Here is a 14,782-nt window from a genome sequence, read left to right as displayed (position 1 = left end):
TATTGATTTTCAAGAATTCTATACCATTTCTACGAAAAGTGGTCTTTTTCCCATATAAAATACATGGACAACTTTGAGCGCTTTGAACGACCTCTAAATATATTTTGATTTCAAAATAAAAAAAATAGGGGTATATTTTTTTCGATATAGAATAATCCTAGGGGGTGAGAGCATAAAAATTCCCACTTTACTTTTTCACAAGCATTCTTGGACCACCCTAATGTACATACATTCATCTGCTAGACGCTATTCAATGAATGAATATTTTTTATGAAGCGAGGAAATAATAGTTTAAAACAACTTATTAGGAAAGAAATCTAATTACTTTAATATTATAAAAATTAATTAAAAAAAAAAAAGATTTTTCTCTTTAAAAGAATAAAATCTAAACTAAAAAAAAATGTGTACTGATGGTTTTAGCGACCTTTCTACTTATAATTTAGTATTTTGCCAGCTCGAGGTCAATTTTTAAACAAATTTTATGAAAACACAAGTTTTTTGGTGTTTCTTTCCGATATATTTCGGTTACGCTTCGGTAACCGTCCTCAGGGCAAATTAATTTACACGTCCGCACTGTTTGACGAGGAGTTTGGTACTGAGGACGGTTACCGAAGCGTAACCGAAATATATCGGAAAGAAACACCAAAAAACGTGTGTTTTCATAAAAAAAAATTAAAAATTGACCTCGAGCCGGCAAAATACTAAATTAAAAAAAAAATTATTGATAAAAACACAAATTAAATAAAAAAGAAAAAAAGCTCCGCTGCCGACGACTCGAACTCTAACTCGGTCTAGTGCTTTGCTCACTCGGCCATTGTGACTGCTGGGGCAGCGTGAGCAAAACGGCATACATACATAAATGTCTATTGTTTCCTTTGCACTAGCTGATTTCGAATCAGCATTCGAAGCTGGCAAGGATATTTTCGAGTTCACTCAGATTCAGTGATAGCATTTTTTTCATATTCGCAGCAGGCATTTGAATTCCAATCACTATGGTATTCTAATAAATAATAAGCAAATATCGTCTCCTAAGATTCCCAGTTGGCAACTCTCTCCAACTTCCGTAGATTGGATACTTTTTACACTACTTTACCAAAAATGCAATATCATCAGAAATTTACAATAAGTACTTCACGGAAAAGTTTTATTTCAGTTAATGTTTATAATCTCTTGTAATTTGTTTGAATACGGAACTCCACTTAATTTTCTCACCTCATAAAACCTTGTAGACAGTCGCAGCAAATACACACGCGCCCTGATTAAAAGCTAAACCCGATTAATAAACTTTACATGTAATTTCATCATCATCTCACAATTTACAGCTACTCACATGTGCGAGTGTTAAGTACTACATATGTGACCTGGTCTACGAAAAGGGAGCTTACGTGCGAAAACTAGTTTTCTGTGAAAAAGCTGTTAAAAGTAAGCAACTCGTTTCGTTTACTCGTTTTTACTCTTCTTTCTCTACATTTTTAGTACACTTCTAAGCAAGTTAGGATTTTCTGCTTTTCACCACGTGAAAAAGCATCTCATCTTCCATCCGAATCAACCAAAAAGTGAAAATTGTTTTTTTGACACCTAAGCCCCCTTTCCGTAGACCAGGTCACATATAAAAACACGCATTCTCAGAACAAAGAACCTTTTCATTCAATTAGTTTATTAATATACATATTTGTTGCTCTTTTTTGCAGAAAAATGCAGGCAAACACAGTCTTTAAAGGCCCAAAAGAAGGCGTGTCCATTTTGTAAGGAACAAAAGAAGCGGCCGCTTACCAATTATATGCGTAAACGAGAGTCTCGGAAGCATCACGATAGTATATGTGAGGAGCATGAGGAAGAAAACGAAGAAGAGGCGGAAGAGGAGGAGGAAGTGCAGATGGCGGCAATGAGGCCGAGAATTGCATCAATGGAACAATACTCAAACACGCAGCATTTAAACACCAACAAATCGGACTTTAATTCAAATTGAGTGTGAATACAGCAAATTTATAAAGCGCTAAAGTAGACCTTTTGGCAAAATGAACTCATAAAAACAGTTTAGAATGACAAAATTTGTACAATACATAAAAAAAATTATTTACCATTTGCGAAGTTTAAATGCATAAACAAGTAATTTTTAGCAAAAAAAACCGACTTCAACTCCCATATAAAAAATATATATATATATATATCTCAAGATCCACTGATCAGATCTCAACCAGATTAGTATGGGACCACCTCTGAGTCACTACCTTTCCGATGCAAAAAGAATTATCAAAATCGTGGTCCAAAGTTATGCGGTAACATACATAAAAAAAAAAAAAAAAATATTCCGACGAACTGATAACCTCCTCCTTTTTTGGAAGTCGGTTAAAAAATGTGAAAATGCATTTCAACGTATGAACGATGTAGTTTCTATAGCACAGCAACAAACACACTACCATTTTCCGCATAAATCTATACATACATATACAATATATATACTAATAATAAAAACCAGGAAAAAATAGAACTATAACGTATATTACGAAACTAATAAGTCATTCATATATGTATGTATGCATACATATGTGCAGACACTATAATTATAATTATTCAGCATCTTACGTACGAGTACTACGTGTAAAAGATAAAACGCAGATAAATGCATTTCTTTTTATAATCGTATGTTTTTGCCTATTTACACCCTACTTTACGGAATACTGGAATTTAAACATTTATTACAATAAACACATAAATATTGATAATTGTAGGAGAGAGACTGAATCAGGCAAGCTAATGTTTTCAATATAAACGATGTAATTTATAATTTTATTACTAAACCCGAATCAATGTTTACTATTGAAAATAAAGTAAAAAAAACATAAACAAATAGAAATTAAAAAAAAAAATCGAAAAAATGCACAAAGCGCAATATCTTCGGAATGGCGTTGAATCTGTCTATATTAGACAACACATGTAAATAAGTACATGATACATAAAACTACATACAAACAAAAATATGTGCAACTGTAAAACTTTTTGATATGGCTTCTTGTTATTATGTCTGCATACAATTCTTGGACAGTTAACATAATGAACACTTAATAAGATAAAATATAAATGTTGTATTTGTAAGTTGGTTATGTAATTATAAAAAATATGAACAAATTAAAGACGAACTATAATATCCATTTAAACCTATTTTCAATTTCATTTGAAATCTTACATATGAGACATTCTTTTTTAAGTCGGACGGATTTCGTAAAAAAAATTACGTCATGGCTCCGATTCGCTTCAAAATTTTTTTATGGGTTCCATGCATAAAATAATCTAACACGTGTTAGAGGAATTTTTTTTTAATTTTTTTTCTGCGGAGATATGGTCTGTCGAAGTTTGCATTTTTTCGTGATTCTGGCTAATCATGTACTTCTTCAAATCGTTATATCTCGGGTTTCGCTCATCGTACAGACTTCATCTTAACGTCGTTTTAAAGCTAAAGAAATGGGCTTAACATTCCTATATATAAGATGGTCAAGATTGTCCTAAAGCTAACTTAGCTATTAACAGCTGAAATTTTTGAAGTTGGTTTGTATAGTGAAGACCAGTAAATAAGGGATTTAAAATTATACCACCGTAATCCTTGTTTAATTCTCTATAAAAAAAAACGTGGTTCGGAAAAATGAGGGGTTTTCAAGAGCTATTTTTAAAATATTTTTCTTTATGATGAGATGGTTTATTTTGTGAGAATCAAAAATTTTTTGTAATTTATTTACGAAAACTTATGATGAGATATATTTAGTAACGTGTTAAACATCGGGTTTTTGCAAAAAGTTAAATTTTATTGCGGATTCCGATAGAATAGCTATCCAGAAATAATATTAGTATGGAAAGATTTTTCTGTAAGGTGACAAACCCCTAGAAATGGGCGTGGCAATTGCAGGACTAAAGTTAGCAAAACGCAGAATTTTTTGCGGATTTCGGCAGAATATCGCTTCGTTAACAACATTTGTTCCACAACTTTTTTAATCCATATAGATATTCTGGCGAAATCCACAATAAAGTCTAAATTTATGATCTTTGGTTTTAATATAGCCACGCCCATTTCTAGAATATTCTTGAAAAACAAAATGCGCGATTTTCGCCAATACGATTTTTTTAAGTGAGGTACTCGTACATGTAAATATGTATGTATCTATACCCCCAACATAGGATTGTGCTTACCAATGAACTCCCTACTAGTTGAACCTCTAAGAAATTGCTGAAACAAGTGATTTTTTTTAAATCAACTAATTGAAAGACTACTTTAAAACAAATGCAATAAGTAAATGTTTCGAATTTTTATACTATTTTTGCTCTGAAAACAGTTTGTGTTTTGGAAGTATGAAAAAGAATCCGTGAAGTCCAGAGCGCAAGCGTATTCAAAAGAAACATACTGAATTTGAAGTTGTGTAAACCAAATTCATTTTAAAGTAGTTGAAATTAAATGCAGAGTCGGACAGTCGACTTGCTGCCTGCACACAATTCAAACTGATCATTTGAAAGCACATTTACATGTTTAGCTGTAGCTGAGCGTCCAAAGATGTTTGCTACAATTGCTCACAGGCAAGAATGTCCATGTTCAAAACTCATTTAATTTTAAATTTTTAATTTAGGCTTTTCTTAGTTATGAAAAAGCATCTGTGAAGTGCAGAACGAAAGCGTATTCAAACGAAACATACTCAGCCCTATTCTGCATTTCGACTCGAATCGAAATTTTCTCCGTTTGGCAACTTTGGTATTCTGCGTTCCGTTTCCGTTCCGTTCCGTTTTTCTAAGTTGCAAATTTGTTGACGGAGGACGGTTCGATTGTTATTTTGTGGGTTTAAATAATAAACTTTTATGAAAAAATTAAGTAAAATATACTGTGCATGATTGTAAAATTCATCATAAATGAATTTTCTCGATTTCTGTGTTTTCGCGAGCGGTAATACGGGCAATACAAAAAATTGGCTCAAATAATGGCAACCAAAAGGGATATTGCGCGAGGTTTTCAAAGAGGGAGTCCAACCGTTTTTGTTTTACTTATCTATAAATAAGACTGTGGAAGGCACTGAATACAATTTATTCTTTTTATATAAAATTAATAGATGTATGTACATACATACATACATAAAAAGTGAAGTTATATAGAAAAATATGTTTTTATTATTGCACTCGCTTTTACTAACTTTTTAAAAAGAGGTGCGTATGTTGTCTCGAATTTTATTTGCTATGGAAGGATCAGCTTTGTTCTTCCCCTCCTCCTGACGGCTTTCAATCAAAATGGAATTCATTTGCGTTGAAATCTTCCACTCTGTAGTAAATGCAAATGTTGTGGAGTGCTCAAACAACGTTTATAATTTCACTGGCTTTGAGCGCTGAGTAATACAGTTCATGATGAATTTATGACTATTCACCCATCTGAAAAAGCTCAAACATGTCCCGAAATCTCCGCCTTTCAACTTCCGCAACCGCAATCTGAGACTCGTTCTCCTCTTCAAGCAATGACGCCGCGACTATGGATTTCATTCATATTTACAAACTTTAACTTCATAAGCTGCTATAGTTTGGTGACAAATATTTCTATGTTTTGTTTCACATTCCTAGGCAAACAGCTGATTTCGAAAGATGTTTTCTCTCTTCCTCTTCTTTCGATTCGATCGTAACTCAGAATACCTAAGTTCGATTCTTGCGGAGCGGAAAGCGGGAACATAATCGAAATGCAGAATAGTGCTTACGAAGTTTGAAGTTGTTTAAGCCAAACTCATTTTAAAGTAGTTGAAAATACATGCAGGAAAAGACAATTGACTGCTGCCTAGGACATCGCCATGTTAAATAAATGAGTTCGTTGCAGGTAAACTAGTGAGAATTTCAATTAGTTATCATTGAAAATAAATTAGTTTATAAATTAGGGTGTATTCGAGGTGCTATTAATGCGGCAGTCTTACTCTGTATGAAAGAGTATCATGTTCTACGCGAAAATTTGCGCGACTCTGCCTAAATCAAGCGTTCGAGGAACAAAATTTTGACAATCAGTTACTCATCATTGGCAAATCAAAAGCAACATAAAAATTGTTACTGCGCAATTTCTGCAGCATTTTAGAAAATTTTCAGTTGAGCATCAGTAACATGTCATCAGGAAAGCAACAAGTCTGCAATATTGCGGTAATTATTACGTAGCTCGAACGCACTCTTACTTTCAAACTAATTCAATTTCCTGCAGCGTAATTACAAGTATGCCACCTCAACAGTAATCTCAGAAGAAAGCGATTTTGATAACGCCTGGACCAAAAAAGCACAGCGTCAGACAAACATTTTCCAAATGCCTTTAAAGAAAAGCGATTGAATGGCCGTTTTCTCTTATTCTTTCATGGTAATAGTGCTTTGGCTGTCGGTCAAATTTATCGATCACATATAAGAGGCAGAAATATATATTTCTTTGAAAGTATCATATGCTTTACGCTATCAATATTTAAATTAACATAAATGAAAATTTAATTTTTTATTAGTGAGATATTCGCTTTATTTCTCTCATCTCACCATTTCAAAATCTTATTAGAAAAAACTCTTTCTGTGAATGCCGAAGTTGCAGGAATAGAGAGCATAAGCGAAATAATTTTAAGTAAATTTGGTAAATCTTTCTAAGTATTTTTAAAAATGTTTCCATTTTTGATCTGTGGGCCCATTGTTTTAAAGTATATTTTTTTAATATTGATATTTCAGTATAAATGTCATCCATTTTAAAACACTTATTTATTACAAATGACTGAAATATATTTATATTTATAATTGAAGAAATATAGTATTTTTGCATACTATATTTTTTTCCAACAGTATATACTAGGCAGACCCAAAAAAATAGTACAATACTATATATTATAGTACGGTTGGCAACCCTAGGCCCACTTCATAAATTTTTACTCAAGTAATATTTTCCTCAATATAAGTATTAATTTCCTTAAATAATTTTGAATTTTGTCAGTGCTGTTAAGACAAAGTTAATTGCTTTCCTAGCAAATGTCGGCTGCGGCGCCGCGTGAAGACTACTGCTTCTGGTTCTGAGAAAGCAGGTTCGAGTCCGGTTGGAGGTGGTTAGAGTAAGGTAAGTCAATTATTTCAATTTAAATATAAATTACAAATTGTAAAATAAATTTCATATATGGAAGAACCTAAACACTCAAATACCACAAAAATAAATTAGATACATTTATTTTATTAAAACACAATTTTAAAAATTACAATTAAAAAAAATAAATAAAAAATATAAAAAAAAAATATTTAAAAAAAATCCTGCGCTGAGATTCGAACCTTGCATCTCTCGACTAGCACTCCAGAGCTTCGCTCTGTCGGCCATTGCCACTACTTGAACGCCACGAGCAAGATTACATACTTATTCCTTTCACGGGGGATGAAATGGCAAGTAAATTTTTCCTAACAACTAAGAAGTTGTGTTTTCCTTAAACTGAGTCAAATCGTTTACTCATATTAAGGCAGCCATGTCATTGGAGCCATTTCAAGGTAATATTTCCTTAGAATAATTTACTTTTTTCCTAGCATCAACGAATGTTTTTTCTGAGTGTAGCAGACACCCTTAATTTGCGCAGTATGGTATACACGTTTTTTACCATCTTATTTAGTTTTGTATTAACAATGAAACGTAAATTTTTACCTTTTCCCTAAAACTTAGCGAACTAGAACCTATCCACAACTTGGGAATATTTTCCATATACTATATTTTTACACATAGGTAAGGTGGCCAGAATTTTTTTACATTCCAGGAGGACAAATTCTCCACATTGAAAAAACAAAAAAAAAAATGTATATTTATTATAACACATAAATAACGAATAAATTAAAAATTCAAAGTTTCTCTAGATACAAGTCAAGCAAGTAAATAGTACACTGCGCTGCATATAAGACCGCCACATATTAACAAGTTTTGACTATTTAATTAATTGCTTTTGTTCTTCGTCTTTCGTCAAAGTTCGATTATAATTTCGTTTCAATGCTATACCTCGTTCAGCAATATCATTAACATATTTATTACTTTTAATCGTCCCTAAGACAACCAACTTCAGGGTCATTTTTTAGAGAATTTGATGTCCTAAAAGAATATGCCCAGAAAAAACTTGTATCCCGTTTTTTTTAACTTTTTTAACGTTTCAAAATTTATAACATTTTTAATGATGACAATTTTTTTTACATGTTATTTACATAGAAAATTTACACCTTTTAAAATTGAAATAAAAATGTTTCCAAATGGGAGAATTTCCTTCTGAGTAAATAGGTCATTTTAAGGCCATAAATTTGCTAGGTTAGTTATTTTGGATCGTCCTAATATATATATATTAGACTGCATCACCAAAAAACGTTACGGTTTTTCCGCCGGGATTACAAAATTTATTATATTTTAAGACGTTCACCAAAATATTTGGGAAAAATATTAAGATTTAAGTGAGCTGGACCGATTCCAAAATACCTCCTAAAATGAAGTTTTTTATGAATAAAAATAGTTTCGTAAAGAACTTTTTGAAAAAAGTCCCCTCAGATGACAAAACAGATTAAGCTTAAAAAATCTGCATACAAATATTTAAAAATCTTTTCAACGGAATCGTAAGAATGAGATTTTTGATGCTGTTTTTTACTTTTTTCAAAGATTGATTTACGAAAAACTTGAATAACTGGGCCGAAACTATTCTGATTTAGACTTATGGGATTTCAGTAGAAAGGTATTTTCACACTGTTTTTATTTCTGTCAAAAAAAAAATCATTCGTGTCCTAATTTTTTTTTTCAAATACCAACACATCTTAATTCAACTTTTAATGACGTTCCTACCTTTCTCTTTCATCCTTTGAATGAGTTTATTAGCAAAGAAATAAAAAGGGTGAGAAAATACCTTTCCACCGACACCTCTTAAGTCTAAATCACAAGAGTTTAGGCTCAGTTATTCAAGTTTTTCTTATACCAATCTTTGAAAAAAGTTAAAAAACAGCACCAATAATCTCATCATTACGATTCCGTTCAAATTTTTTTTTAATTTTTCTTAAATATTTTTATGCAAATTTTTTGAGCTTTAACCGTTTTGTCATTTGAGGGGATTTTTTCAAAAAAAAATTTGAAGAAACTATTTTTATTCATAAAAAACTCCATTTTTGGAGGTATTTTGAAATTGATCCAGCTCACTTAAATCTTAATATTTTTTCGAAATATTTTGGTGGACGTCTTAAAATATAATAGATTTCATAACTCCAATGGAAAAATAGTACCGATTTTTTTTTGTATGGGAAGTGATGCAGTCTAATATATATACAAGAATTACTCGTTTAAAGTAATAAAAATAAGTGGGAAAATTTCCCAGAAAGCCCGCCTCTCCCAAAAAAAATTCCGCATCCGCCGCTGGGCCTGTGGTATTTTTGATTATGTACTTGGACGTGAAATAACATTTTCAAAAATTGTTTAAGCATATTTGCGGTCCAATGCAACGAACCTACTGGTTGTAAGCCATCTCACAAATGCTTTTATCAAGAAAAAAATCCCCACACATAAATCTTACCACCAGGGGCGCTTTCAGGAATATATTTTGGAGGGGAGTTATACTTTTAAATATATATCACCAGAAAACACTGAAAATTCACTTCAGATAATATGCTCTTTAAAATACATTTATGCAAGTTTTATGTACAATATGTAATAAAGAAATAAACTTTTTAAAGTTTCATAAATTGAACTTTATTGACATAAAATTAACAAAGAACTCAAACATTTTTAACCAACTTCAAAAAACGGGAGGGGGAGGTTATCAATTCGTCGAAATATTTTTTTCTTTCAATAATTCTTTTTTTATCGGAAAGATGGAACCTCAAGGGTCGCCCCGTAATTTGGTTTAGATCCCATCATTGGATCATGAAAAAATTAACGGTACTCCTAAATTTGTATATGAGAATTGAAGTCGGTTGAGGTTTTTGCTTAAAAATTCTTCTTCTTTATTGGCGCTGTAACCGCCTAAGCGATTTTGGCCCAGTCCAAGACAGCACGCCAGTCATTTCTCTTCTGTGCTAACTGACGCCAATTGGAAATGCCAAGTGAAGCCAAGTCCTTCTCCACCTGTTCTTTCCAACGCAGAGGAGGCCTTCCTCTTCCTCTGTTACCAGCAACGCGGCCCGCGTTGAATATTTTCAGAGCAGGAGCGTTTCTGTCCATTCGAACGACATGTCCAAGCCAGCGGATCCGCTGAAATTTAATTGGCTGCACTATGTCCATATCGTTTTAAAGCTCATACAGTTAAGTCGTTAAGTCGTCTGCGATATTCGCCATCACCAACGCGTAAAGGTCCGTAAATCTTTCGCATAATCTTTATCTCGAAAACTCCAAGAGCCGCCTCATCAGATGCTTTCATTGTCCATGCCTCCGCGCCATACACCAGCACAGGCATGATGAGTGACTTATAGTGTGATCTTTGTATGGCGAGAGGACTTAACTTCTCAATTGCCTACTCAGCCCAAAGTAGCACTTGTTGGCAAGAGTGATTCTCCGTTGGATTTCAAGGCTGACATTATTATTGGTGTTAATGTTGGTTCCCAAATAAACGAAGTCGTCTACTTTTTCAAACTTGGAACTGTTAACAGTGACGTGGGTGCCAAGATGCGTATACTCTGACTGTTTGTGTGATGACAGAAGATACTTCGTTTTGTCCTCGTTCACCACGAGACCTATTCGCATTGCTTCTCTATCCAATCCCCGATAATATCGATGTCGTCGTCATACGCCAGCAATTGTACGCTCTTGTAAAGTATTGTGCCTGAGCGGTTCAGTTCTGCGGCTCTTATTATCTTCTCCAACATCAGATTAAAGAAATCACACGAAAGGGAGTCCCCTTGTCTGAAACCTCGTTTGGTATCAAACTGCTCGGAGAGGTCCTTCCCTATTCTGACGGAGCTGGTGGTATTGCTCAACGTAATTTTACACAGCCTTATCAGTTTCGCGTGGATACCAAATTCAGATATCGCGTCATAGAGGCAACTTCTCTTCGAGCTGTCGAAAGCGGCTTCGAAATCGACAAAGAGAAGGTGTGTGTCGATCCTATTCTCGCGGGTCTTTTCCAAGTTTTGGCGTATTGTGAATACCTGATCTATGGTGGATTTTCCAGGCCTAAAGCCACACTGATAAGGTCCAATCAGTTCGTTCAGTCTTTCGCACAATACACTCGATAATACCTTATAACCTATGCTTAGAAGGCTGATTCCGCGGTAGTTGGCGCGTATGGCGGGGTCGCCTATCTTGTGGATTGGGCAGAGCACACTATAATTCCAGTCGTCGGGCATGCGTTCATTTGACCATATTCTGCATACGAGCGGATGCATGCACCTCATCAGCTCCTCGCCGCCGTACTTGAATACCTCGGCTGGCAGGCCGTCAGCTCCAGCAGCTTTGTTGTTTTTCAGCCGTCATTTTTCGTCATAGTCAGGCGGTGGGACGGCTACTCCATCATCATCGACTGGGGACTCGGGTTCGTCTCCTTCAGTACTTTCAGCGCTGCTACCATTCAGTAGGTTGTAAAAGTGTTCCCTCCACAATTTAAGTATATTCTGGACATCTGTCACTAGGTCGCCATTATTGTTCTTACAGGAGTTCGCCACGGTCTTGAAACCTTCCGTCGCCTAACCCTCTGGTAGAAAGTTCGGGCGTTCTTCCTGTCGGCCAGCATCTCAAGCTCTTCGCACTCACTAATTTCGGCCTCTCTCTTCTTATTGCGGCCAATACGTCTCGCTTCCTTCTTCGGTTCCCTATAACGGTCCCACATGGCTCGCGGTGCGCCCGATCGCAGCGGGGCTCTATAGGCGGCGTGTTTTTTCTCTGCGGCTTCTTGACATTCCTCATCGTGTTCTTTCGGGCTCGCTGAAATCCAACTACTTCTTCGGCGGCGGTACTTAATGATCGGGAAATGTGGTTCCACTGCTCGCGTATGTCCGATTGTTGAAGAGTGCTATCAGAGAGCAGGTGTGTGAGTCGAGTGGCGAATAAATTGGCCGTCTGTTGTGATTGCAGCTTTTCGACGTTAAGCTTTCCTTACATTGTGGACGCACATTTTTTGCTGCACAGAGGCGGGTGCGTATCTTGGCTACAACAAGATAGTGGTCCGAGTCGATGTTTGGCCCTCGGAGTGTACGTACGTCTAAAACGCGTGACGCATGTCTTCCGTCTATCACAACATGATCGATTTGGTTTCTCGTTTTTCGATCTGGAGACAGCCATGTAGCTTGGTGGATGTTCTTATGCTGGAACTTAGTACTACATATTACCATGTTTTGGGCCCCGGCGAAGTCGATCAGCCTCAGTCCGTTATCGGACGTTTCGTTGTGGAGGCTGAATTTTCCGACAGTGGCGCCAAAGATCCCTTCCTTACCACCAAGCATATGTACGTTCCAAGCGCTCATAGAAGAAATCCTTGGACGCCTCATCCTTCTTTCCATCGGGGCATGGGCGCAGATGAGCGAGATGTTGAAGAATCTAGCTTTGATACGGATTGTGGCTAGATGTTTGTCCACCGGGGTGAACGCCAGTACTCGGCGACGGAGTCTCTCTCCTACCACGAATCCAACACCGAATTTGCGCTCCTTTACGTGGCAACTGTAGTAGTCGTCGCAAGGCTTCACGCTTACTTTTCCTTGCCCCGTCAATGGCATTTCTTGGATGGCGGTGATGTCAGCCTTTGTCTTCCCGAGTACATCAACCAGCCGGGCAGAGGCACCTTCCCCATTAAGGGCCCGGATATTCCAGGTGGATACCCTTAAATCATAGTCCTTTATACTTTTGCCGTGGTCGTCATAAAAAAAGGGGGTCTCATCCGAGGCTGTTTGTTCTTTTTCATTGGGCGGGGTTTTAACGAGGCGGGACCCAAGCCCAGCGCATGCGAAGTTTTATGCCTTCTCACTTTAGCTCGCTCCCAAATGGGTGTTTGGTTGCTACCCAGAGGATACGTGGATATTAATATCCGGACGTTGTGAGCTGCGATTTGAACCGTACGCACAAGAATCGCTTCTGGCCACTCCCAGGTGAATGGCAGTCAAAAGTTTTCCACTTCTGCGCACGGAACCGTCCAGTGTTACCAGGTCTTCGACATGAGAAAACGTCCCTCTTGGTATGAAAAAACGTAATTTCCTACCCAAAAACGTCTTTTTCAAATGTATGCACACAGAATTGTTCTTATTAAACTTATTGTATACAAAGGTACACAAGTAAGATATATTAAAATGTCATTTCGACAGATCACATTTAAAATTCATTGTAAACTGGTTTGAGATCGTTAATATAAAAAAACTGTATACATATGTACACTTGTGATCACCTGATTAAGTCATCAATATTTTGATCGATTGTGGCTGTTTTTCTTTTGTTTATTTAATGTTTATTATTTTTCCCTAAAAGCCTAGCTCATTATATAACAAACAAAATATAAATCCACATTTCAAACTTTGTGCAAAAATTATAAAAAATCTGCAAAGTTTCAGCTAGATTTTCAACTTTTTATTCAGATTTTTAAGAATTTTTTTGAGTATGCAGTTTAATCACGATTGAGAGAATACAAAGGTTGCGCCGATCTCGGACCGCTTTTCCTCTCTTAACGAATTTGACAGAATCGTTGTTTGCATGACGTCACACTGGTGCAACTTGTTTACGTTTTACTTGCAACATTTTTTCTTCTTCTTCCATTCTTGCTCACGCTTTGGCATTTCTCTCTCGCAATTGCACCAGTGTGACGTCACACACAAGTTATTCTCAAAAATCCTCTCCGATCGGCGCAATCTTGTATTCTATCATTCTTGCAGTTTAATAGCCCATTACTTTCCAGGGTAATAATGTCCAAGTTTTAAATTGCTAAAGAATCGCGTTGATTTTTAATATTTTTTTTTTCTCTTGTAGACATTTGGTTAGGTGGTCGGTTGTTGAAAATGTTAAATTCCGTTCTGCTAAGAAGGAACATAGAAATATTTCAGCCTTTTTTGCGTTCATTGCATTTTCAATGAAGTCTTAAAAAAGCCGCCTACTTTTTTCTGACTTTTATGCTGCTACAACTTTTTTGGTGCTTTTTCGAGCGTGCGTGTTGCAATAGATGAGCTCTACCTGATTTGGCTTTTAATGTGCAATTGCAAACAATGCAATAAGCCTCGTCGTAACCTCAAGTGTTTACAAAACCAGCCTTTGAACGCGGGATCCTTAGTCCAAGAATCAAAAAAAAAGACGCGTACGCTTGGTTTGCATCGTATTTTGAAGAAGCTGCTGCAAAACACAAAGCTTGTAAAGATTTATTAAGAAAATAATTCAAAATCAGTTCTACTTACAAGATTTAGTAACAGAGATAAATTACTGGGAAGTTAAAAAACGTAATTTTTTGCACAAAAAACGTCCGAACGTCAACAACATACAAAAAACGTCCAAATGATGTTAAAAACGTCAAACTGGCAACGCTGGAACCATCCTCCAAAAAAATTACTTGTTTAATAAAAAGTTCTAAAAACACGAGATGCGCTCAACTTTAAAAGGTAATAAAAAATGTTAAAAAAGAGTTTTAAGTTCAATTTCCTTGATTTCTGGTTTCTGGTTTTCGATGAAGATGTAATTTTTCACGATTACCTAATTTTTTTATATTTCGAATACCGAAAAAATTAGCTGAACTTGTATTTTTATTATGTAGTTCATTTTGGTGGAACGAATTCGAAGTTGGCAAATTAAATCTTCGAATCCTTGTTAAGTTCAGGTCAGTGGTAAACTCTTTTAGGCTGTAAAGTTTATCAAGTACTTAAA

The 14,782-nt window shown here is 35.6% G+C and overlaps 2 protein-coding genes across 2 annotated transcripts in view; one reads left to right on the top strand and one right to left on the bottom strand.

The window, feature by feature from the left end:
• LOC118735245 overlaps positions 1-2,091 on the top strand; it is a 97,496-nt gene extending 95,405 nt beyond the window's left edge. The window contains exon 2 of the mRNA XM_036464898.1: positions 1,692-2,091. Coding sequence (XP_036320791.1) covers positions 1,692-1,969 — 278 coding nt within the window. The 3' untranslated portion in view covers positions 1,970-2,091. The remainder of the gene's footprint in view (positions 1-1,691) is intronic.
• LOC118736253 (kinesin-like protein KIF14) overlaps positions 1-14,782 on the bottom strand; it is a 298,626-nt gene that overhangs the window by 197,663 nt on the left and 86,181 nt on the right. The window lies entirely within an intron of this gene.

The sequence above is a fragment of the Rhagoletis pomonella genome, unplaced genomic scaffold (genome assembly GCF_013731165.1).
Source record: "Rhagoletis pomonella isolate Grant_MI unplaced genomic scaffold, Rhpom_1.0 Rhpom_scaffold_00003, whole genome shotgun sequence".
In the NCBI taxonomy this organism is placed as follows: Eukaryota; Metazoa; Arthropoda; class Insecta; order Diptera; family Tephritidae; genus Rhagoletis; species Rhagoletis pomonella.
This window is presented reverse-complemented; position numbering and strand designations above follow the sequence as displayed.